The sequence below is a fragment of the Plectropomus leopardus genome, chromosome 18, assembly GCF_026936395.1.
Source record: "Plectropomus leopardus strain MGB_pleo_1.0 chromosome 18, ASM2693639v1, whole genome shotgun sequence".
In the NCBI taxonomy this organism is placed as follows: Eukaryota; Metazoa; Chordata; class Actinopteri; order Perciformes; family Serranidae; genus Plectropomus; species Plectropomus leopardus.
Genome location: NC_142193.1, coordinates 1,602,572 through 1,628,558, shown reverse-complemented (window position 1 = coordinate 1,628,558; position 25,987 = coordinate 1,602,572). Strand labels below are relative to the sequence as shown.

The 25,987-nt window shown below is 39.8% G+C and overlaps 2 protein-coding genes across 2 annotated transcripts; both read right to left on the bottom strand.

Annotated features, from left to right (window-relative positions):
* Positions 1 to 260: 260 nt before the first annotated feature.
* tspan4b (tetraspanin 4b) lies at positions 261 to 16,879 on the bottom strand. The gene is made up of 8 exons (XM_042505075.2): positions 15,587 to 16,879; positions 11,260 to 11,329; positions 10,804 to 10,995; positions 10,296 to 10,370; positions 9,515 to 9,610; positions 7,817 to 7,930; positions 4,957 to 5,040; positions 261 to 2,917 (listed from the first exon to the last, which is right to left on the bottom strand). Exons 2-8 carry the CDS (start codon positions 11,326 to 11,328, stop codon positions 2,849 to 2,851), a joined length of 699 nt encoding a protein of 232 aa, XP_042361009.1. The 5' UTR covers position 11,329; positions 15,587 to 16,879; the 3' UTR covers positions 261 to 2,848.
* A 154-nt stretch (positions 16,880 to 17,033) lies between these two features.
* Positions 17,034 to 25,987, bottom strand: unc119c (unc-119 lipid binding chaperone c). The gene is made up of 5 exons (XM_042504309.2): positions 25,607 to 25,987; positions 19,768 to 19,881; positions 19,207 to 19,297; positions 18,627 to 18,799; positions 17,034 to 17,723 (listed from the first exon to the last, which is right to left on the bottom strand). The coding sequence occupies exons 1-5, from the start codon at positions 25,866 to 25,868 to the stop codon at positions 17,575 to 17,577; spliced, it is 789 nt and encodes a 262-aa protein (XP_042360243.1). The 5' UTR covers positions 25,869 to 25,987; the 3' UTR covers positions 17,034 to 17,574.

Below are 25,987 nucleotides of genomic sequence, written 5' to 3'. Positions count from 1 at the left end.
GAAGCATTCATGTTTTAGAGTATTCAGCAACATTAATATTTGAAGCATTGTCTGTCATGGCTATATGAGTCTGGACAGACATGGATGTAAACTGTAAGTGCACACACTGTACTGAACATTACCACATGATTCAAACACTCAGTGATAACTTACTGCTAGCAAATGATCTTCATGTTTTTGCCATCATAAAAAAAGGTTGCAGTATATGCTGCAAATAAAAAAGACAAATTTGAATAAATACATGTTGTTAATACAGACAGTAAAGAATGACAATGTTTAATTAGAGGAATATTTTACGATATTGATGTGATTACATCAAAACAGATTAAAATAAGAGCACTGTGAAGCTGTGAAGTCACTGAACTGTATGTTCCAAGGGTTCGTATAGTATAAGAATCATATACAAGGCTTGAAGTTATTAACAAAGTGAACTAAGTGCTATGTAAAAAAAACCTTTGTTTTAATCTGTTTTTATGTATTTTTGTAAAGTGGTTCTACTTGTCGAAAAGGTTTTGCAACATTATAGAACCTGACTGAACACACAATGGAACCAGCAGGTTATAGCTGGTTGAAATTTGACAAAGTATCCGTTTAAGAGTCTTCTTTTCTTGTCATGCTGAATGTATTATTTCATTATCTGTAACATTTATCCTGTGCAGGGTTGTAAGGGCTGGAGCCTATCCTAGCTGACAGAGAACCATTCACACTTATATTCAAACCCATGGGCAATTTATAATGCGTGTATGCATTTTTCAAACATGGGTAAACCCACTAAAAATAGGCCATAGACCGCCTTCCCATTACCAGTAAGGCAGAGCTGTGTACACGGCTGGATGGAGGATGGAGGCCTTTGACAACTTTACAGTGTTTATTTCTCCTTATATATCTGTAACTTTTTTAGTCTTTCTTTCAAACTTGTTGCAGACTCCTTTTGATGGATGTTTTAATGCTGTTTAGGTGGAGATGGAGGGTAATCAGTGGTGGCTCATCATTGCATCTCGCAGGTTAAGGAGCCAAAATCAGTGTGTTCATCTGGGTGTTGTGTTCCATCAGTGCCGGTCAGAGCCAGTGGCGATAAAAACCTGTGACTAATGCAGAGTCATTTTACTCAGGTGTGAATGCTAATTGTAACCTTTCCCGTTGCGTTAAAAAGCCAAATGTTAGCAGGTGTTAGCAAGTATTTTGGACAGTGGGAAAGAGGCTTTAAAGACAGACAACCAATCATGGTCACATTCACACCTACAGTCACCATTAAACCTTCATGTGTTATAACTTTGGGAAAACCGCAGAAAACCCACGCTGACACAGGGAGAACACGTTAACTGTGCAAAAGGCCATCCACTTGTCATGCGTACTTCACGCAAACAGACGTTGCCAGGATCGATCAACTTTTGCACCAATCACGATCCTCCTTTACCTGTCAATCTTCATTAGTTAGTTAGTATCAGTTCTGCAGCTTCGTGGGCTTTTGTCGGTCTGAGACGGAGAGAGAAGCATGTCGCCACACACACATGTACACCCATTTCTACAATAAATGAGTGGTCATAAGAGAGAGAGAGAGAGTGTGGATTCTTTCATCTTGTCATTAAGCCATCATGTTCTAACCGGACAACCTGTGGTGATTGCAGTAATTCAGAGTCAGCTCCTAAATTCATTCACCTCAATCACATTAACACCAAACAAGTTCTTATCCAGCTCTGTCAGTGACCTTTCATGTCTACTTATGGTATTTTAGGTATCCATCTGCATCAGCTGTTTATGCTCCAGGATGCTGTTACCATGATGTCAATAAATGCACATAGTGGGATGAAGCAGCACGGTCCTTATGTTTACACAACAGCACATGGCAATCAACGCGGACCGTCACCATGGTTAGAATTAGGCAACACAGTCACCGACATTTAGGATTAGGCAAAAGAGGCACACAGGGAGGTGTAAAAAACATCTCACATCCACACAGGAAATAAACTCCAGATTCCTGCATGAAAGTTGGTTGTTTTGGGACCCATCAGCTTCCCCACCCGCACCATATATTATGTTGTTTGCGGTATTGTTATTGTCTGATGCTGTTCCTCAGCGTTTCTTGTGCATGCGACCAGTTTCATCATGCATTCTCAAGTGACGCCACCTGTGTGAGTTGCATGGGGATGTGCCAGGTGCCATCTGGCCGACCAACAGTGTATAAAAACAAAAACGCTGGTTCTGTCCAAGCACGTTCTCATCTGATGTCATCCTGTCGCTTTCTGATTAGACGCTAATATGCCAAGAGCACTGACAGAGCGGATGTATCTGACAAGTTCAGAGTGAGAATGAACTGAAACTCCTCACAGAAGGGCCCTATCCGGACAGTGGGTTGGAACTGCAAACCTCTGCACCACCGTGTCGACCAATAATGGAGAATGAAATCCAAATAATGAAATTATGATAGGTGACAACAGTTACATTCTTCTTTCAGTTCTACTGAGTAACACAATGCATCTCTTGTTGTTTTGTGAAAAAAATATGAACAAATTTCACTATTATGTTCTGTGACAAAAATTCTAGAATAAGCAACTCTGGAGACAAAATACTGTAAAATATGGAATGATAAATGGAATTTTAAAATAACATTTATACGGCTGGTATGCAGACAACCAGCCTCCTCAGTGTGTTTCCTGTCCCACCTGTGCCAATGGGGCAATCTTAAGGGAAACTTTTAACCCAGTGCCCCAGGGCATTTAAAAAGTACCCATTTCAGGTCTGGAGTCTGCAGTCTTTGAAAGTTATGATCAGGTGTTAGGTGTTAAAGATTCCAGAGGAGTTTGTGAGAGGCCTTCCTATCAGGAGCCAGAGAGCAGCTGGTCTGTAGTCAGTCCAAATGTTTCTCAGCACACAGAATCTGACAGTACATCAGCATGGAGAACACCAGGGCCAAGATCTGACAAGACAAGAGATCAAATACTATTACAACCTGCCAGAGACTAAAAACACATGATAAAACAGATAAAATCCACGTAAGTTTGATCCTGTTTGAAACACTGTTTTTTCCAAATTTTTACTTTTCAAGTTGAAAGAAATGTGGTTGACTTAGATTAAAGTGTTGGAGATATTTATCCACTTTTACACTGCCTGTTCAAGACGGGAATATTGCGGCATTATGTTTATAAGGTATGATTGCAGGATGGGAGGACAGAGTGGTCTCACCTTTAAGCCAACATGGGAGGTAGTAACAGCGCCAAAACAGTGTAAGTATAAACAGCAAACTAGCAGGACAAGACCACCACCACCAGAAATTTATAAAGCAGCTAGCGACCAACTCAAAGAATAAGAGCAGCAGCCTGAAATGTCCATTTGAAATGAGCAAAGGACGAGATCACAACCAAATAACAGAAGGCGGGTTTCCATTAATCCCCAAATTGTGCAAACTGAAAATGTAAATAGAAAATACGCCTAATAGAATCATGTCCATATTAATAACTCCCAATATTGAAAAAAGTGTTTGTACTCGCATGAGCTAGTATTTCAGGCACTTTAACGAAGCCGTATTTGGCAGTATGGAACTGGCTCCCTCATGATGCAGCAGGAGCTACAAGAGCTGTTATTACATCACATAACTCTTCAAAAGCTGAGAGGATCATACGGAAGTTTTGAATCCACAATTCCTCTGTGAAACCGTGGACTATCAGCTCCCAGAAATCCCTCACACATGGCCGCTCCCATGTGTCATGACTCCGGTCGTGACTCCAGGTTTTCCTTATGTTCCTTTCCTGTCTCCCTTATGTTTCCACCTCCCCTGTGTGTCTGAGTGCTTTGGGTGTGGCTTTCCTTCACCTGGCTCCTGATTCTACCTACACTCCTGTCTTCAATCATCTCATCAGCAAGCAGTATAAAAACCCATGGACATCATTGTTTCATCAGACTCTGTGGTTGTTATGTCTCGGCCGCGCTGCAGTTTGTTAACAGAGTATTTTTTCCCTGTGCTTTTGAGCCTGTTTTTTGCCGATTTTATCTTGTGCTACAGATCTCCAGCTTCTGCTTCCATGCCATCTCCACATCTCCATCTGTATTTCCTCACACTGCTTTTCCCAAACCTGTCCCTGCCTCCTCTCAATTCCCCCAGCACTCTTCCCCAACATGGAACTGTATTCACTTGCCCAAGATAGTTCCCCAACACAGAACTATCTTCATAACTCATCTGTGCTCGAGCCTGCTCTTGGGTCCTACAAAAACACCAACACCTAACACTTGCCTTTCCATTACAGCTCCATAACACGCCTATGTGGCCTTGGATTGGAAATAATTTTGTAAAATATTACTTAAGGTTTGTGCAAATCTGTAATGGACACTTGCCTTGAGACGATAAATGATTACTACTGCCATGTTAATGCCATTGTTATTGTTTATGAAGCCCTGCCAATGCATATTTTTAAAATCACACGAGAGGCTGACGGTGTCATATTCAGTGTCATATCCTTCATGCCTCTTTTGATTCCGTGATGCTGGATACTATTTAAACTCACACATTGAGGCAGTAAGATGGCATATGTCATTTTGCTCTGTTTAAAAATACAAATGAGGCTTAAAAAAAGGACTTAGTAGCAGCCCTTCTGATTCTGATTCTGATTCTGATTCTAAAAAGGGCTAAAGGGTATTTTCAACTTGTAGCAATATGTTGTATTTCAGGGATTCATGCATATTACTGTATGTTAAAGTACATGATATTTTTAAAATAAATTCAGAAGTGCATCTCTGCTGTCCTGCTGCTCACACTGTGATGTGTATAGTGTTTTTAATAATCAGTGAAGTGCTTTACTCCTTTTAAATAGAATATTCAGCACACACCACCCTCAAAGAAAAAGTGTCTTTTTGTGTTTTTGTTTTTTATAATCTTCTGGAGTTTGAGGCTTTATGAGCCCAAAGAAATACAGAATGTTTCAACTGACAGCATAACAGCAAAAAAACACTGAAGAAAACTACCTGCACAACACCAATACACACTCCGAACACCAGGACTGAGGGGATGTTATCCAGCAGCCACTGCCTGGCCTTCTGATAACACGGCTGCAGAGGAAACACACACACACACAAACAGAGTTAGAGAGGAGGCAGCTCACACGGAAACAATCACATGTAGGAGAATAACATCAGTAAAGACGAGCTATAAGTGACAGGAAGAAATGATTCTAACTTATTTTAGACAGCAATTAAGCCTCAGTGTGGGACTTTGTATGTTACCGTCCCAGTTTATGATTTGCATGATAATGCTCAGAGTTATCAGACCAATAAAAACACCTCACTGTCTGTGCTGAGGTAGAGCGTCTCAGAAGCTGTGTAGATGATAACTTCTGTTTAGTATTACAGCTTTCATTATGTTTCATCATGTTCGTTTTGGCCATCATTCTTCTTATCATCACTGACACTGTGCTCAAGCTGATTGCTGAGCTCCGTCAACAACAGACCCTTGGGTCACACTGACGTTTGAAAAAGAAAGACCTACAGTAAGGCAGTAAGCAGTAAAAGGATTCCCCAACATTATCAGAGAAAAGCTGATCCAGAATGAATCTGTATCATTCTTAAAGCTGTGGGGGCAATGCATGAAAGTAAAGTCTTAATAATAACAATAAAAATAAAACCCCATTTGCTGCCAGTTGGTCTAAATAGTCCCTAAGAGGTTTGACCTAAATGCTGCATCCAACATTTTTTTTAACTGCCTGGTTCTCTGAATCTGAATGTCTTCCAGATGAGATCTGATTCTCACACACGAAGAATGTAAGGAATGTTTCATTCTGCTCGACTTTTCCACAGCTCTGTGTGTACACTACTTTAACTTCTCAGTAACCAGTTTCCAAAGTGTTCCCTTTATCTGCACATTGCACAGCTCTGACTGACATGGCTGCACAGATCTAAGCTCTCTCTCTCTCCCTCTCTCTCTTTCTGTCTCTCTCTATCTCTCTCTCTCTCCATGTGTCATTTTCGCATGTGGATTACTGTAATTTTATTATGTAGATATGTTGTGTAAAAATGACATCTATTGCATGTCTGCCCGTCCTGAAAAAGGGATCTTTCCGCAGTTGCCCCTTCTGAGGTTTCTGCCATTTGATTTGATTTTTTAAAACAGAGGGTGACATATGTTGCAAGGATTGTAAAGCACCCTAAGGCAAATTAAGCTTTGAGGCTATATAAATAAAATTGAACTGAATTGAGCTACCAGTCATTTCCTGGCATGCTTTAGTGTTGATTCTTTTTACTACTCCTCAGGCAGCTTCTGGTCTAAATCAGGGCCGCATTAAAGTTACTTATAGAGACTTGCTCCTTGTTCAAGTTAATAATTACACTGAGTAGTCCTGTGTTCACCTTTGAAAAAATAAAAAAATCCATCTGCTCCTCTGCAAAACCAACAACAACACGGTGGCAGCTGACAGTTAAATATTCATAGAAGTATTGAACGCTCAAAGTCAAACCAATCAAGAAGATCTATGTAACAGGCCTGAGGCTCCTCTGAGATTCACTTAGGGGCTGTTTACATGGCAATGGGTCTTGAATGAAATGTTACATTTGTGTTGCAGTTTGATTTTTTTGTTCACACAACCACGGCATTTTCGGGTTCTGAAAATGCAAACTTGTTCCAGAGTATAATCTTTTGATTACGCTGTGTAAACTGGCAATGTATAGATCCAGTGCAAACAGTGATGTCCCAGCTACACTTCATGCAGGCGCGTGGTCTTCTTCTATAGTGTGTCATTACAAAGTTACACTGCCAACGACTGGCCTGGCATGCATACTTTGTTATTTTTGCGGATTTGTGTACACAATGGTCATTTTCACAATGTTATTATTATTTTCAAACACAAAGGAAAGACTTCTCCATATTTAGTAGGGCTGTGCTCGTCTAAACGTGGCCTCAGTCACTTGTCTTTTGAAAACTGAATCTGTTGACTTGTCAGCCATGCTGCTTTTATCACCAAATCAGCTCTGGTTTTTAAACTGGTTCCATTCAGGATTCTTGGAACCTTGGTGCTACTGAACGAACAATCCTGAGTTTGCATCAGTTTTGATCAGAACCATTGTAATCAAGGATGTATCATCAATAAAGGCTGTTGCACAATGGAAGTAAACAATAATTCACAGATTACCTGTGAGATTTGCTTTTACAAAAAAAAAACTAAAAAAGCATTGCCCAACTATTAAGGAGTGACTACATGCTCTTTTTTGTCTGAAGTCTGTCTTTCACACTTGACTTCTCCTTTGTTGCCCTCACCATCCTCTCTTTCAGACAGATGTGCAAAAGATGTTGTAAATAACAATTAAATGACAGTAATGACTAGACGGGGAGAGATGCACAGCAATAATGGTAACAATAAAATAATACATGATAGACATAAAATTAATAAATGCAATATATGATAGCAAGTAATGTTACATGCAAATATCATAGGTGTTGATAAGAGTCCCATGTGTACGTATGATTGTGTCAATTTATGCCTCTTACATGCATTGTGTCTTTTCAAAATACACTTCAGTACACATAAAGCCTCAACTGGACATACACTTCAGCTGTAAATAATTACCCCAGCCTTGCTTTGCAGCAGGACCTACTGGTAACTGAAAGATAATCCTCAGTGGAGTCAGCAGAGCAACTTGGCCACAAACACTGGAGGCAGTGTGCACTTACTGCTATGAGTCCTTGTGGCTTAGTTTTACTGACTCATTTGTTAAAAGTATTCAGACTCAGCATCACATCTGGAACACATTTAAATTTCATCTGAGAATCGGGCAAAATAAAAACAACATGTTGGTTGACTCTAAAGCCTCGCCTCTAACTGAGCAGCAAACCCACCTCGCTCCATCCGTCCACACACTGGTCCATCCCCACAGAGCAGCAGGACGACGGCAGCGTCCCATTCAGCACATCATACCAGTCTGTTTTATTTGTTACTCCACAGCACTTGAACTGGAAAAAGAGACAGTAAAATTAGAGTAAACAACACCTAAACAGTCACTACTGACTGCCCAGAGTGAAGAAACAACTCAGGGACACACTGACATCACTTTTTTTTTTACAATCCCGGTACTTCCCCCACCACCGACACCGACACCGACACAAGCTGTAAGATGAGAACATTTGTGACCTGGAGGCCATGTTGGAAATCTGAGCACCAGCCACAAGCCAGAGCAAACATTTTTATTTTACAGCTAAAAAATCATTAAAATTTTCATTAAAATCATTTGAGGAGAGAAATAGACTATACAGTAACAGAATTTGGGTTCCTATTTGATAAGTGCTGCCAAGTTTGACAATTTAACTGCAATTGATCAGTAGAGATTGGCATGACTAAGGGCTGCTATGATTGGTTGTTTTCCTGTAGCTGTGGTAGATTAGTGAGAGTCATTAGATGCACAAGGAGTGGGAGGACAAACATGATTTTTTGATGAGGTTATCTGTCATGAACTTTTGTATGAATACAATGACACTTTCCATGTGGACTTCTTTTAAAGAAACATTTTCTTTTTGAGGATTTAAGTAATTAAATAATAAGTATTGAAGCTTTATATAACATTATATAAAGCTGTGTTGAGTTGTGATTGGTCGGTCTTTTTGGTAAAAATGTTCAACAAAGGTCTGTTGGAAACTGCAAGATACTGTAATGATCGTATTCATTCCTTCATTTTCCGTAACTGCTTGTCCTCACAAGGGTTGCAGGGGAGCCAATCCCAGTTGTCATCGGGCAGAAGGCGGGTTACACTCTGGACAGGTCGCCAGGCTATCGCAGGGCCGACACATATAGACAGACAACCTTTCATGCTCACAGTCAAACCTAAGGGCAATTTAGAGTCACCAATAAACCTGACCTGCATGTCTTTGGATGTAATGATAGTAATTAAAGTAAATTAGAGGACGAAAGGGAAAATTAATGCTATCCTGACATTTGTGTGTGTGTGTGTGTGTGTGTGTGTGTGTGTGTGCGCGTGCGTGCATGTGCACAGCTACTCCATTGCTGCATAACCCAGTATTAAAGAAATTCTGGAATATGCAAATACCTAAGGATTGCAAAGTTATGTAGCTTGGAAATGTAAATGATTATGTTATGGACTATGGTAGATATTAGACCAAGACATTATTGATCACAAACAAACAAGCAATAACAAGGAACTGGAAAAGACTGAACCCCCTGAACTACAGAAAACTGATTAGAAATTATGAGAGATTTATACCATGGAAAAAACACGACCTGCCAGCTCAGAATGGGAGGAAGTGTTTTTGATAGCAAATAGAGGAAATGGATGATCTAAGACACAGTGGAAAAAAAACTTTTGGACAATTACATGTATTTGTGCTTGTTTTTGTGTTGTTGTTTTTCCATCTCTCTGAAAAAAAATAAAGTGATAAACTAAAACATAATAAAAAAAAGTTGGCAACTACAGCATTAGAGGTGGAATGACTGTTACAACTTCCAGCTGCAGAGACATCATTAATTTTACTGAACACAGCCTGTCCTATATGCGTAAGACGACATACATTGCTTGCTGTGCTCACCATTTTCTGGACATTGTCCCAGGATTTTTTCAGTCCAGGTTCTGAATTATAAATCTTCATCCCTTCCTTTAATTCACCCTGTGCTTTGGAATCCAGCTGACAAAAACAGAAAGAAGGAAAGAAAGAAAGAAAGAAAGAAAGAAAGAAAGAAAGAAAGAAGGAAAGAAAGAAAGAAAGAAAGAAAGACACTCATTTATTTAAATGTTCCATCCATCCATGAGCTATACTTGCTCTTACTTTGCAGGATCTCTGGGGCTCCCAGCTAGGATGGGCAATCCATGAGGGTAACACTTTACAACAAGGTCAACAGTAAAAAAGCAGTTACCAAGGAACTAATGAGCAACTAATGAGCAACTAATGAGCGATTAACTAGTTAATGGTTCTTGAGTAACTCCCAATGCAATATCACACACTAGCTACTGATTATTCAATAAGAACTGAGCATCAAGTTATAATAAGTTGCTCATTAGTTGTCTCACTCATTTCAAAATTAACAACTCATTAGCTACTCTATGACATTTGATGGGTGGTTACTGAAGAACTGACCTTGAAATTGTAGTTAGCTTTCTCTGTTAGCTGTTTTCTAAATTACCTAATCATTCACTAATGATTAGCTACTGATTGATTTATCATGCTTTGGCGTATTTTATTCTCATTCTAATTTCATTCTCTTCATTTTTTATTTTATTAGACTGTTGCAAGTTGGTATGGTATGGTCAGTTAAAGAGTAAAGAGTTAAAAAAAATGCGGTGTGCATTGTGCTGGTAGCTGGTGAGCTCACCTTGTCATGGAAGACGTGTATGACCACCATCAGAGTCACCTCTGTCAGCACCAGGAGCAAAAGGATCACAAAGAACTGCACAGCAGAGAAGACAAGTTAGACACTGACATTATGTATGTTATCTCTCTGCAGATCTCATGCAGGGGACCTATCACCACCGCATCATGAAATACAAGATTACAGAAGAAAATTCTAGAAAAAACTGTGCTGAGATAATAAAAATTACGTCAACTTAGTATTGTATGAAATTTTAACTCAAATTTATGTGTTAATTGAACTAAAACAAAATTTAAGTTGTAGTAAGGTGATGAAATTGGCTTAATATTTTAACCCCTCCACCTCACATTTCATACTTCCATACTTCAAAACTTGTGTTTTGCTGTCAGTTATTAAATAAGCTCTACTTAAAAATGATTATAGAAGAAAAGCTCTCCCTCATTACTGTTGGCTATCATAAAGAAATTCTCCCCAAAATCCCCCCAGCCTCTCTGTGATGTGGACCTCTCACCATGAACAACAGGCAGCGCTGCTCTTTCAGTGCTCCGAGACAACCCAGGAAGCCCGTCACCATGGTAATACCACCGGCCACCAGCAGCAGATTGGCCGCTGAGAGGGATGGGAAGGACAGAGGAAGAGAGGAAAACTCTGCCTGCGTGAAGGACAGCCAGACTCCAACACCGAACAAACCACATCCTCCCAGCTTTACAGGAAATAGAATGAAACAAAATGCACTATTAGTAACAAAGCAGGGTCCTGAAAATGGTTTCTAGTGGAGAGTGAGACATTGTGACAGACGTAAATGATTGACTCGGCATGTGTGGAACTCAGCATTAAATCATTTCCAAAGCATGCAGTGAGTCTCACTCTGCACAACTGTTTTATCTCAGAAACACTGAAGATTTCTTTGGAAAGTGTGACAGAGTAAAGACATACAACAGCAGCCTGGGACTGAGCAGATACTGACCCAGAAGATGAGGTTAAAGACAAACATCAAATATTTGACACAGCACAGACACCTCCGGGACACCGACATCCTGCAGAGGACAGAAAAGATCAGGAGAGAACCATGTTTAAACAAAGCTGCATGACACCTCACACTCTGCCTGCTGACTGTGTGTTTGTGCCTTCATGAGGCTTTCTGTGGTTAAACAGCATACTGAGGGATATATGTCTCTTTTATAACTCTGTTGTGGTGCGTTCGGGGTTTCTTTGGTGAGAGAGTTGGCGTGTGAGGGAAAATGTGGAGAATGTGTATTAAAATGTTTTTCAATTTCTTTTGTGAGGCTCAAACTCACAGATTTGTCTCCTTACAGCTTTACAGTTGGAACACAAACAAAACCCTCTCATCTCTGTGTTCAGGGGCATGTCCAGTAAGTGGACACCCCTAAAATCTGATTGGCCAAACCATTATCCTAAACCAGGTTCTCAAACTTAATATTTAATGGTCCAAAACGATCAGTGATAAGCAAATTACTTTTATTAAACTTGCTTATAACATTCAAGTTTAAGGCAGTCATAGACATAATAAAGTCACATACTACACTATCATACTTGGATAATAACATCCTTGGATAATAACATCCTGACTGCATTGTTGACATGACGTATACTGACAGAAGACGCCGCAGCCTCTTTCTCGTGCCCGCAGGGCACAACGTGAACGGCCAGTAGCTGTTAACTAACTTGCTTAACCACTGAACCTCAAGTTGCTCCCGATGCTGCATCGTCGGAGTGTGCATGTGTGTGAATGGTTACTGAGCAGCAGGTGGCACATTCACACATGGGTAGCATCGGCCACCAGTGTGTGAATGTGTGTGTGAATGGGTGAATGTGACGTGAAGTGTAAGAGCGCTTTTAAGAATTGTCAAAAAGACTAGAAAAGTGCTATACAAGTACAGTCCTTAATACAGTCCTTAACAATGTGTGAATGGGTGAAGGTGACATGTAACCCAAACCCTGATTTTCAGTGGCCCCATTTGGAGACTGCATTAAATAATATGTGGGGACTGCTAGACTTAAGTTTTAACCAAAATTGACATTATTTTAATACTTTAGTGATCACTTCACATTGTAAATGCTGTTTTGATTATGTCCAGGACAGTTGTCATTAATAAATCTATCTTGTGCTGTGTTATGAAAGGCAGCTACAAGCTTTTTTGGTATTTCACTGTAGCACATTGTATTCAGAAATGTATTGTAGCTTTCAAGTTTTCCCCATTTTTCCTAATACAAAATATTGCCCACACAGGCTCATCTATTTAAATTTTGTCATTACTTCATACTTTGACTGTATTTTGAAAACTGAATTATGTAGCCTAATTTTGAAGATACAGTTTCTTTTTGTGGAGTGTGGAAATAAAGTAAAAATAAAGTATTGAAGCCATTTATGGTGCCACTGTGTTGAGTTGTGATTGGTCGGTGTTTTCGGTAAAAATGTTAAACACAGGTCTGTATGAAATTGTAATATACTATAATTATAGTTATTAAAGTAGATAAGAGGCAGGAAGGGCTAATTAATGCTATTCTGACATTCGTGTGTGTGTGTGTGTGTGTGTGTGTGTGACCAATTAAAATAGTCTGGACACACCAGTGTTTGTGTTTCCACAGTGTGTGGGTCCGTGCTGTACGGTGGTGGAATGATACATTCTGGTGGTCACATGTTTGACTTTGTTGCCATGACACAACGTTCTGAAGTTTAGTTTCCTGTTCTTTTTGCACAGAATGAAGATTGTGGTTTTAGACCCCACATCTACCAGTGGAATCATGTTGGTAGGAGGTCACTATAGAAGGAGGAATAATTGCAGCATCTAACTCTCACAGTGTGTGCTCATGTGATGAGTATTTAACCCTAACCCTGGATCAAGGTCAGTTTTCTTGTGCTGCATTCAGACACACTGACTAGCATTTAAACCTGTAAAACCTGAGAAAAATGGTTTGATTTCTCGATAAAAAATACGGGAAAAAATATAATGAGGAACTTGGCAAGAATTATTCAGTCAACTGCAAGAACATTAGTTAAAGGTGACTGTTAATGGATTAGATTTTTTTAAAAAAAGAACAGATTTGATCAAAAACGAGGGAAAACGGTATTTAAAATTCTGTTCATTATATTTTTAAAATGATATTACAAAAAAAACGCATTTTTTAAAAATCTTGTATTTATGTAATTTTTATAATGCTTAACCAATGTCTTGTATACTTTTGGTCAATTTCTTGTTAAGCTGCTTGTCGGCGTCTTCTCGTAATTCTGAAAAAAAAATCAAGCCAATTTAAAAGAGTTAAAACTATCACTTCTGCAGGGCTGTTTCCTGATGTTTTCAGAGGCCATTCGTAGTTAGTTTCACAGCATCAGCACGCAGTCACCTTTGTGTTGGTGTGTTTGTGAGCAGGGTGGTGGTACTCACACTGACCACACGGTCTGACACAGGAAGTCAAACTGCTGACAGGAAGGAAGCTCCCTCCTCTCCTCAGTAGACCTAATTATACTGCAGAAGGCATTTCCCATGACCACAGCAGACCTGTGACTCACAGGAGAGCTCCGAGCTTACAGACTGTTTCAAAGGTGCTGTGGTCATGTATGATGCATATGAACTGTAGGGATGTATTCACTGTATGAACTGTCTGTATTTCTTTCAAAAACATGGGAAGAATATAGGGGGGTGACAAAGAAACAGGGAAATGACCTGGAATAGATAATGATTTTGAAACATTATTTAAAATTTGTAATTATGACCATTTTCCCTATCTTTTATCTTTTTTCCACAGACATTTTTTCCAAATTTTTGAAAAATAGTTTTCTAAATCTACTGATTTCTTGCACTTTGTTGATCGTTTCTTACTAAGTTACTACTAAGTTCTTACCAAGTTTGCATGTTTTTGAAAGAAATTCCACCAAGTATCTCAGGGTTCAAAGGTTTAAATAACTGAGTACAGTATCTAAAAGCAGCACAAGAGGAGTGATGTCGCACCAGGTTTGAAAGACTTAAATATGGGGGAACTTTGATTTTTGTTCTTGTCATGTTAGTGTAGGTTTCTACCAGCTGGGGCAGCTGTGGCTCATTGGTAGAGCAGGTCATACTTGGGTTGTTGGTGGTTCAGTCTTTGGCTGCTCCAGGCACATGTTGAAGTACTTTTGGACATGATACTAAACCCCAAATTGCTCATGATGCCACGCCATTAGAGTGTGAGTGCATATGAATAGTTACCAAGTTGCAGGTGGCACCTTGAACAGTAGCCTCTGCCACCAGTGTATGAATGTGTGTGTGAATGGGTGAATGTGACATGAAGTGTGAAAGCGCTTTGACTGGTTAATAAGACTAGAAAAGCGCTGTACAAGTACAATACAGTCATTAACAACAGCAACCCTCACACATCACAGTGTTTGATGAGATGTGCTATGTTAAATGTTAGTAGTACTTTGGGGCATGAAATGTTTAGTGGTCGACGTCGGCTACACGTAAGCAGGTTTTAAAGATTCAGGGGCACAGCTTCCAGGAAAACGTCCCCTTTCCAGAGCCTATGGTAGAAACATACTCCCCCCCAGCAGCCCGTGGCTATTTTTTAAAATCCCACCAGCACTACTCTTTTGATCACTGCTGTAATGTAACAAAATAATAACACTTTGTTACAGTACTTTAGTATTTTTTGGCAGTATCTGTACTTGACTTGAGTTTTTACTTTTCTGTCACTTTCATTTTTACTTCACTTCACTTCCTTAGTATAATGTATACTATTACTCCACTATATGTATTAGAGTGAAAGTGTTTTCACACTTTCCAATCTATTTTGGCTTGTGGCCCCCAGGTTGCCCCTTACTTAGTATTCCTAAAAATTCTTACTGTTTTTTTAATTACCAGCATTTACTTGTATTTTCATAGTTAGATTTAACATCTTAAAATGACTTTTGATGCTTAGGAAGAGTAAATATCAGATACTTCAAGACTTTTACTCAAGTAACATTCTAATAGGTGACTTTCACTTCTACCAAAGTCATTTTCTCATATCTGTACTTTTACTACGTATGGCTTCCAGGTTCTTCATCCGTCGCTGTATTTGACTCATGTTTTGGATCTGGCTCTCAACAGTCTGTCTGATGAGATCTTCAGATGCTTTGCACAGTGGAAATATAGTTCCATCCTGATGCATCTAAACTAAACAGCAACATTAACACAGGGTGAAATATGCAGCCTGGTCATTTAAACATGCTTTTGCACATGGTACTTTATCAAAGTAGAGTTTCTGCTGTCCAGATTTAATATCTGTGTATTTACATCTGTAGCTCAAGACTTTACCTGAAGATGAGTTTGGGTTCTCTCAGATCTTGTCTTTGTCACACTTCTCTCGGGAACTTCGGCTCCTTCAGCTCTGGTTTTAATCTTAGTTTTCCTTTTCGTTTCTCCTTTGGATTGGTCCTTGAACAGGCCAGGCTTTTCCCTTTCTTTTCTTCCTCTGTATTGTTCCTCACTAGTAGATTGTGTCCGCCTGCTCTCCCCAGCTAACTTGTCCTCCTCCAAGATTCTGAACTTTATATTGAATGTATGTAATTTTCCATCTGGAAGGTTGTACCCCCTATCTTCTTTCCTTTTGTTAACAAAAATGCGTCTCTCTCTCTCTCTCTCTCTCTCTCTCTCAGTGTCTCTGTCTCTCTTCCTCTCTCCTCAATTGTTTCCAGATGTGTGTGTTGTTGCCCGCCTCCCTCTGTGTTCCTCCCCTTCCCATTTTTTTCTGCTTCTGCCATCAGCCTGTAAACCTTGGCCTGCCTGTCTCACTTTCCTCTCTGTGTTGCAGAGATGTGGAGTTGCTGCTGTGTTTCCTCTGTCACTGTGATGTTCTCTGACACTGCTCGACATGCACATACTCACACAGCTGCACACACAAGCTACACACTTTCTGTCCTGACCAAACTGTAGATTTAGTTTGACATTATTACTGACCATTTTTTGAGCATACTGTTGTGTTTTAGTGTTTTACGCTGCTTTCTATTCCTTTTACTCCAACATAAACATCAACTTGCAGAGATTAAAATCTTTGTGAACACAGGATCTGCTTCTATGGCCGTCAAAGTTAGTTATCATATCAAAGTTATCATTTAACAGCAATACACAAGTGCAGAATGATTTTAAAAACCTGCAGATCTTTTTTTCTTTTTTTTTTTTTGCAACAATAAAGACAATTTTGTCTGTAAGCAAAATGGATATGTTTTAATGCCTGCTTAGATATTCCAGAGGAACCATTTTTGTGTCTCTAACTTCCATCTGCCACCCACAGTGATTTGGTGACCTGTAAAAGAAGTTTCAAACCTTGAAATTGTTGTCATTATACTATACTATATACTATACTATACTATATTATAGATAAAATAGTTGTTATTATTATTAAATAATAATATTAATAATAATAATAATAATAATAATAATAATAATAATAATATAATTTTTTATTATTATTATTGCACACTCCATCTGTGGCATTGTGTTTTGTGATCAAACTGCACATTTTAGAGCTTCCTTTTACAGTGACCATCCAAAGACACAACTGTGTAGTAATGATGCTGTTAATCAGCAACTTGATATGCCACACCTGTCAGGAGGATGAATTATCCACCTTCTTAGAAGTGCTCATTGACACAGATTTTAACCAATCACAGACCAAAATCTGACAAATATATTGATAGAGTGCATGAAAAAAAGTCTTAGATCTTTAACGAAGACCTGTGAGAAATGGAAGTCAGAACAAGTGTTGTGTTTAAATTTTTGTTTAGTGTAATTTTTATGTTTTGCATATAGAACATTTACATTACTGCTCTGTGAAAAACCAAACTCATAACATTTCATTTTAGCTTTCATATGCTCCCTGGGAGTGTACAGAATATACATTCAAATCCAGACTGAGTTACATATGTAACTATAGTTCAATGAATTATGGGTAGTATGTAAGCTATATGTACATCTATATTTCCACAGTGTTGCAGCCAGGAAAAAATTATTTGTATTTTTAAGTGGGTGACAGAAGGGTGTGGCTTAAATTGAACACGATGTTTTTACTTGTCACAGTTATTATAATCATCTTCTCACAACTACAAGAAGAATATGCATGTATACATAGCAGGTGAAAAACCTACAACAGCGTTTTCATATTTGAATTTAACAATCATCGCTGATCCCAAGATTTAGACAATAGTTGAGATTTTCTTTCATCTCATATAAAACAACAATAATACAACCTGCATAATTTGTAAGCGTTGTAAATGGAACAACATTAGAGTTCATACTGCACCCGTTCATTGACTGTTTCCGTATTCCCTCACATTATCCCTATCTCTCTGTGGGCTAAAGGAGTACTCAGCTTTGTGATGCATGATCAGCTTGTTGTTGACAAAGTAGAAACTGTCGGAGCGAGTCTCAAACGGGCTGGAGATCATTTCCTCAACTAAACAAAGCAAAAAAGAAACAAGTTCAGAAAGTTAGACATTGTAAGATGTGTGTAATGCAGATTAAGAGCAACACACAGTGTTTTTTTATCTTCTAAGCATTGAAACATCATAACACCATCTTTTTAAAAATGTGTTAATTCCACTTTTAATGTGTGACATGCTTCTGTGTGATTATGGTTCCATGGAAGTATTAAGGTTTAAATGGGAGGGCAACATCTTCTTAAAAAGGCAGGTTATAACAACTCAATATTCGTATGGTTTTCTGTTCATATAATTTACCTGAGCAGGTTCCTCTGATTTTTCTCAAAATCATGCCAAGAAGGCAACAAACAACTTAGCAAGTCATTACAAATGTCTTGTCAAAAGTTAAAAAGTTTCATGAAAGTTACCTGAAAATAAGTAAAAAAATAAATAAATAAATAAATGAATAAATAAAATGACCTTTAAAAAAGTGCTGAAAAGAAAGAAATACATGTATTTTTTTGTAAAATAATTTTAAACATAGAAATTTTATAATTAAAAAAATAGTTTTCTTGATATTTTACCTTTTTTTTAGCACTAATCCTCCCCTCTTTTTCATAAATATTTGTAGATAATTTTCTTATCACATTTTAATGACTGAGGGGGCATTTCTTGCCATGTTGGTCAATGCCTTTTCCCTGCATGTTTTCAAAATAAATGGTTTAGGTTTCAAAGGGTTAAACAGCTTGTGAATGGCACAATAACACTAATGTCAATACAGGTTTCAAAGGGTTAAGATTGAGGGAAATCGCAATATGTGCGAAGAAAATATTAATGTTGGTTATTAATACCCCGGTAATATGAATACAGTTCCTATAATGGACTGAGCCTTACGTGACATTTGAAACCATTTTATTATTTGTGTGTGAAGGTGGTACCTGTGTCTGGGTCCAGCTCAGGCAGGCGGTAGATGTGCTCGCAGGTGTTCCTGCTGTGTGGGATGCAGAAGCCAATCTCAAAGTCAAAGGTTTTGAGCAGTAAGTTTTTGAAGAAGTGTCTCTCTATGAGACGGAAGCGGTTCAGCGCCCTGCTGCCCACCGTGAACTCCAACCTGAGAGACAGACAGCTTGTCAGCTCTAAGTGTCAACACTAAGGAAACACTTACATTAACTTAATACATGGTTCCACTGTCATAACACCTGATAGACTTCTGCACAGGCAGAGAAAAACCATGGGATCCCATGTGATTTCAGAACTTTTATTTATTGTTTACCACCTGAGAACTGTTAGGTTCTGTTTGTGTTATGAGCAGTTTTGAGATATTGAGCTCCAGAGTTTTGCTTCCCAAATAACAAAAATGATATGAATCAGTCACTGTAGTATCCCTGGTTAGTCTTTTTTGATTGGTTGTTGTCTTTAGGCAAGGACAGAAGGAATTGCCTTTTATTCACACACACACACACACACACACACACACACACACACACACACATATATATGTATATATCTTTGACCTACGTAGCTCCGATCTCTCTGAGGGCCAGGAACACTGGGGAGAAATGATACTGGATGAATCTGTTTGTATCAAGTTCAATGACTTCTTGAATTTCTGGGGAAAAAAATAAAGAGAGAAAAAGAAAAAAAATTACACACTGAGTGATTATAGATGCAAGCCAATACATGCTGATGTATCTGAATGTTTCCAACCTTATGAATTAAAGGCCTTTTCAAATGCTTTTCAAACCATCCTGAGTGCATGGATCTGAATCTTTTATACCACAGTTTTTTGGTTATAAGTTCCTCCTTTTTATGGAGTATTCCCTTCTATGAGCAGTGGTGGTTTGAGGGGCACCAGAAGTACTCCTGCTGCTACTCTTTTTTCATTCACATAGGTAAGTTGAGAGAATTTATTTTCCTCTGTATAAAAATGCATTGTAAAGTTCAACCAAAGATAACATGAGGTTTGAGCATAGTTAATCAAGTTATCTCAGAATATCAATACTTTGAGTCTTATATTTTCTCTCCTCCTCAGAACATGAAGCATCTCTACACATGTAAGAATAAAGAGATAAAAGGTACCTGTTGGACTGTTTTTTTTAATATCGAGGATGACTGCTCCACTGGCCAGGTCCCTGATCTTGAAGCGAGAGAAGTTGACATTGTAGATGTTGTCCTCTGGTGAACACAGGTACTCTGCCACACACAGCCAACAAGAGTATTCACCTCCTCAGCAGAGTTTTATAGTCATGACACTGGATGACAGGGAGAAACTGAAGAGAGCAACACTTCTGGGAGTGCCCCCATGTTCCAACATCCCATAATTGATAGTAATGAGGATAACACAAAACAAGATTGGCTAAGTTAGCAGTTTCATTGAGATTACATATGCCAGCTGGCATGTACACATCCAGGTTTTTTTTCAGTATAAAATCATAGAAGTTTAAGTGCAGTGTGTTTTTTTGTGTTTGTAATTTAATTGTTATTTACGACATCTATTGCATGTCTGTGTTGTATGCTGTAAAGCCCTGAGGCCAATTGTGATTCGTGATAATGGGCTTATAAATAAAATTGTCTTGACTTTACTCTTGCTATGTTACTATTTACTTTTGGAGGAACAATTTCTTGAAGAAAGTATGGATGCTTTATTTTACATTTGTGTGGTGGTGTCACTCTGTTGTGTTACGATTGGTTGTTCTATTTATCCTTTAAATTAAACTTTAAACAGGAATATAAGACACTGCAAAGTAGGTAATTACAGTAGGTAGTAAAGCTATGCTGATGTGTCTGCCTGCAGCAGCTCTCGTACTTAATGCCCCTCTGCTTCAGTCAGTGCCCCACTTTGGCAAGTGTAAAAAACACGTCACACGTCACCGCAAAACTACCCTAAAATGGAAGACCACCAGTACCTGTATTGGTATTGTTGCTTACTATGACGTCATTTCTTAGAGAATTAAAATGTGTCATATCCCTAAAATCTGTACAACCTAACCTCAAAGGTTATGTCAATTATATTCAGTTCAATTTTATTTATAAAGCCCATTATCACAAAACAGAGTTTGTCTAAGTAGGTTTTACAGCATACAACATCCCCCTGCCCTTCGACCCTCACATTGTCTCAGAAAAAAAAACCCTGTAATGGGGGAAAAAAATGGTAGAAACCTTAGGAAGAGCGACTGAGGAGGGATCCCTCTTCCAGGATGGACAGACGTGCAATAGATCAATTTCAATTTCAGTTTTATTTATAAAGCCCATTATCTCAAAACACAGTTTGCCTCAGAGGGCTAGATGTTGGAAATAACAATTAAATTACGGTAATGAAAAAAAGGAAGGAGAAAGGGAGAGAGAAAGAGAGAGGGGAAGAGAGGGATAGAGGGGGAGAGATGCACAGCAATAATGTTAACAGTAGCATATCATATAACAATAGTGATAGTCGTGAAATTACTAAATGCACTCTATCAGTGTTGTGTTTTACACTGTTACATACTTTATTGTATATGCTGTTACACTCCCTGACCACAACGTGTCACTTTGGGACAGCGTACTGAGTGAGAGACAGGTGCGAAGAAGATGTGTGGTGGCAGAAGATAGATAGGAAGAGAGGAAGTACTCACACTGCAAGGTGTACAATACAAGTGTCACGCGCTATTAAAAATAAAGTGTTGAAGAGAACGCCAGTTTCTTTACTTGATTCACCGACACCACAAATTGGCGACAAGGATGAGTGTTTCAGTGCCGAGCCCATGGCCCTTCCTTCAACATGTTGGTGACCCACCAATGCCATTTGAAACGTGACCCCCATTTCAGGGGTTGTTTTTGGGGAGTTGGGCCTAAGGCAGAGGGATGTCCCATAGGCCCTCTGAGACAAATCGTGTTTTGTGATAATGGGCTTTATAATTACAATCGACTTGACTCTTCTACACTCTGCTAGATCAAGGTAAAACATTTTCCATGGCGGCGCTGGAAAAGCATTTCGTTCCTAAAGCAAATGTGGTAGCTTGCAGACACACATTTAGACAGCGCCTTCAAAGAACTTATGAAATCGCGAAGCAGTATGTGGCAGCTTTGAGAGCCTTAGCTACACCGTATGGATGAATGGAAAGTGAGATGATAAGAGATCAGCTCATTGCCAATGTTACTTCTCGAGGGAAAAGTTACTCCTTGAGAAAAATCTCACACTGAACAAAGCCTTTGCAATCGCATGCCAGGTGGAGGCAGCAGTTAAAAACAAGAGTGTCGATGATGTCAAGCTTGCGACTGTGGCTTTTGATAAAATTACCTATAATGTCAACATTGAAGTTCCACAAGGAAATCCTCACATCCTTGAGCTACTTGTAGATACCGGTGCATCTGTATCTATACTGAGACAATTTACAGGCTGACTTACCTGTCATTGGCTGCCTACCAGTTACAGTTTCCATTCCAGATCAAGCCAGCACAGTCCCAGCCTCCCTCTACATAGTTAAAGCTGGATCACCCCTGCTGAGCTTGGGTCTAATTAAAGCACTCAACTTTAGAATTGTTGGTGGCAAAGTGAACTAAACCAAAGAGGACAATGCAAAAGCTTCTGCTGTCACTACCCCAAGATCCACAGTGAACAATGTTGATCCTGCTTCACCTGATCACCTTGGGTATGTTAAAGGGTTTATTCACAAGGTACAAATAACTCCCACAGTGGAACCTGTACGTCAAAAGTTGAGACGTCTACTGCTGACTTCTGCTGTTTGCAAGGAGGTGTCAGCTGAGCTGAAACATTTACTTAAAGCAGGCATCATAGAACGAGTGGATGCATTTAAATTTGTGAGTCCCCCAGTGGTAGCACGGAAACGCAGAGGTTTGTGTTGACCTCCGTGAGCCAAATAAGAGTGTGATAATGGACTGTCACCCTCTTCCTCATATGGAGGACTTGTGCGTAGAACTAACTGGTGCTACTCATTACAGCCAGATTGATTTGAGCTCTGCTTACCATCAGTTGCCTCTCAATCTTCATAGCAACTTCACCACCTACATAACCAATGATGGACTATTTCGGTTCACATGAGTTCACTTCGGCTTGGCTTCAGTGGACTGATGCAGCAGATCAAAGCTTCGCTAAGCTCAAAAAAATGCTCCTGAATAGCCCAGCATTTGCAATCTACAACTCCAGCCTGCCGACATTCATTACTACAAGCGCCTCAGACTATGGGTTAGGTGCTGTCCTGACACAGCCGCATACTGATAATAGTGAATATTGAATAATACTGAATTTCCTGTCAACGACACCAGAACTGCTGCAGAGTCTGAGCAGGACTTGGTGGCATAGATAGCTGAAATATCCCCTCTCCTGACTGCACTGCCCCTACCTGATTTCAAAGCTGAATGCAAGGATTGCTCTGAGTTTGTGCAACTATGACAAATCATTAGTTCAGGATAGCCTAGGGGGAAAAAGTCAATTCAAGGTGAGGTACAGCCTTACTCACTTTGGAGACACCACTGATCTTCCCTGGTAGTCCCAAAGTCTCTGCGAAAGCGGATTGTGCACCTAGCTCATGAAAGGGACCAGGGCATGGTTCACACAAAACAGCATTTCAGAGAGCTATACTGGTGGCCTCACATGGATGACCTTGTTCATACTGGTCTGTCATCATGCCCAATTTGCCAGGCATGTGACAAGACAGCCAAGACTTTTCCTGCCTCATTACAACCTGTGGAGTTTCCTGGGTTCCCATTCCAACATGTGCCAGTCAACATTGTGGGTCCATTTGAATGTGGAGCCTATGACTGCAGAGTTGCCATCACCCTCGTGGATTATTTCAGTAAATGGCCAGAAGTAGCCTATACGCCCACTGCAATTACAACCACCATCATGACGTTCCTGGCTTCTGGTTTTGCTCATGAAGGAAATCCCTGCACTATTAAAACTGATAATGGGCCACAGTTCACGTCTTCCACCTTTGCTGATTTCCCGAGGGAAAGCGGCGTCAAGCACATCACCAGTGTGCACCAGCCTCAGGCAAACAGGTGTGTTGAACACTTTAACAGAGTGCTGAAGGACAATATTCAGGCGGCACAAGCGTCCTAGCTTCCCTGGAAGCCTGTGGTCACCGAGATGCTTCACAGCTATCGTGCCACGACCCATGCTACAACCAGTGAGTCCCCTTTTCAGCTTCTGAGGAAGAGAGCGATGTGGACAAAACTCAATATCTTGCCACCTCCTTGAGACAGAGGGAAGTATGAACATATCAGGGCCAGAGTTGGGGTACAACAGGCTAAAGTGTATTTTTGGGGGATTTTTCTCTTTATTGATAGGACAGCTGTAGAATGACAGGAAATGTGGGAGAGAGAGGGGGAATGACATACAGCAAAGGGCCACAGCTGGAATCGAACCTGGGCCGCTGCAAAGTCCTCAGCATAGGGGGTGCACACTCTAGCAGGTGAGCTAGAGGCTGCCCCAGGGGTACAACAGGCTAAAAGTAAAAGAAACACGGACACCAAGAGAGGTGCTAGGCCCCACAAAGTCACTGCTGGGGCTCAGGTCAGAGTGCGGAAACCTTTCCACATTGGAAAGGGAGAGACTCAGTTCAGTGATCCCTTGACTGTGTCCCTGTCTCCTGAGTGATGGAAGAAGGTGGAATGCAACACGCCTTTCTTTCTGCTCAGGGAGAGCTAGAGATTCACCAGAGGCTGACCCTACAGAGGAAAGTGTCAGCCCAACAGAGACTTCAACAAAACTGACTGTACAGCAAAATGGGAGAAAAACAACAGCTTGGACTAAAGACTATGTCTATGTCAAGTCAAATCAAGTCAGTTTTATTAATAAAGCCCTTTTCACAAAACACGGTTCCCCTCAGAGGCCCTTACAGTGTACGACATCCTGCTGCCCTTAGACCCTCACATCACCTAAGGAAAAACTCCCTTGTAATGGGGGGGGGGCTCAGGAAGAGCGGCAAAGGATGACGAGGGATCCCTCTTCCAGGATGGACATGTCATAAATAACAACTGAAATACAATCACGAAAAAAAGGAAAGAGAAAGAGAGCAGGGAAGAGAGGGAGAGAGGGGGAGAGATGCACAGCAATAATGGAAACAGACACATGTCATTTTACAATAACCATAGTTGTAAATGACTTATCTTATCTTATTACTTAGACTATGTCTTATTTTTGAAATGTTACACAAGTGAAAGAAAGCAGAGCTTGAGGTTTGTTTTATATGTAAGTCAATAAACCATAATTGATAAAAAGCACTGAAATTTTGTCATTAAAAAAATATGTAAAATTGACATTTTGCAATAACGCTTTATCGACATTTTGAAAATGTTGCTTGAATTTTGTGCAAATCTGTTGCCACACTTTTATCTGTCTTTTAGCCTTATGGCATGAAGGGGCTAGCCACATCTACCTCTAGGCTCAAAGGCCCTGATCGGGCCATTGAATGGCTGTTTGCACATCTAACATTGTGAAACAGTTTTGTGATTTTTCCCTTTCATTAGGTTTCATTAAGGTTTATTAGGTCTGGATTTAGAACGAGCCCAAACCAGGAAAATTAGCTCAGCACCAGAAGTACCTTCAAGTATGTGGACACCCCTTTACACAATGTTTTGTGTACTTCACCAAAGACAGTTAAATCAACATCTGTGGCTGTCTCCAAATATAAACACTATAAATCTCAAAACAAGGAATGGTTTATACTATTAATTAAACTGGACTGTATTGTATTTTGTATTTGTTTCCTACCCCTTCCATTTTCAACAATAACACCTGTGTCTCTTAGTACTCTCAGCCACATTCTCCTTTCCCCATATAAACACACTGTATACTCACAGCTCATATTTCAAACACTGAACCACTGATAAAAAAAGTGTTCACAGAATGCAAATTATTATTTCATGGTTATTTCATGTTCTGAGGAACATTAACTGCTTGTAAAAAAAGTTGACTAACCCTCAGTGTAACTGTCCAGCTGTAAGACATGCTGTGGGGTCACCGGTTCACCAGGTCTCCATTCAGAGACCACCTCCCCGTCCTCTGCTTCACCCAACACTCTCCCTCCTGAAATAAACCCATTCCAATCCTCCATGCCGCCATCCACCACCATCTCTTCATCTGTCTCTCCGTCTTCCTCCTGCTCCTCTCGGCCTTCTCCATTTGGTGTGTGGCACTCTTCCTCGCCGTTTTCAACTGTGGTTTCCTCCTGGCTCTCCATCTGGTATGACAATGTTCTAATTTAATCAGGCTTAATTTGTTAAATGTGTCTGTTTGCAAAAGTGGCAAGCGGCAGCTGCAAAGGATGCAATCCACAAATGAGCTCTTGTGCTCAGGCTG

Excerpts from the sequence above, each read along its gene's own strand:
- tspan4b (XM_042505075.2), bottom strand. The coding sequence starts at position 11,328 with ATGTCGGTGTCCCGGAGGTGTCTGTGCTGTGTCAAATATTTGATGTTT. Across the intron at positions 10,371-10,803 it reads AGCGCTGCCTGTTGTTCATG|TTCTTTGTGATCCTTTTGCT; the intron begins GTGAGAGGTCCA and ends TCTGCTGTGCAG. Across the intron at positions 7,931-9,514 it reads GGGACAATGTCCAGAAAATG|TTCAAGTGCTGTGGAGTAAC; the intron begins GTGAGCACAGCA and ends CTCTTTTTCCAG.
- unc119c (XM_042504309.2), bottom strand. The coding sequence starts at position 25,868 with ATGGAGAGCCAGGAGGAAACCACAGTTGAAAACGGCGAGGAAGAGTGC. Across the intron at positions 19,298-19,767 it reads TAAAAAAAACAGTCCAACAG|AAATTCAAGAAGTCATTGAA; the intron begins GTACCTTTTATC and ends TTTTTTCCCCAG. Across the intron at positions 17,724-18,626 it reads TGAGCTGGACCCAGACACAG|TTGAGGAAATGATCTCCAGC; the intron begins GTACCACCTTCA and ends TGCTTTGTTTAG.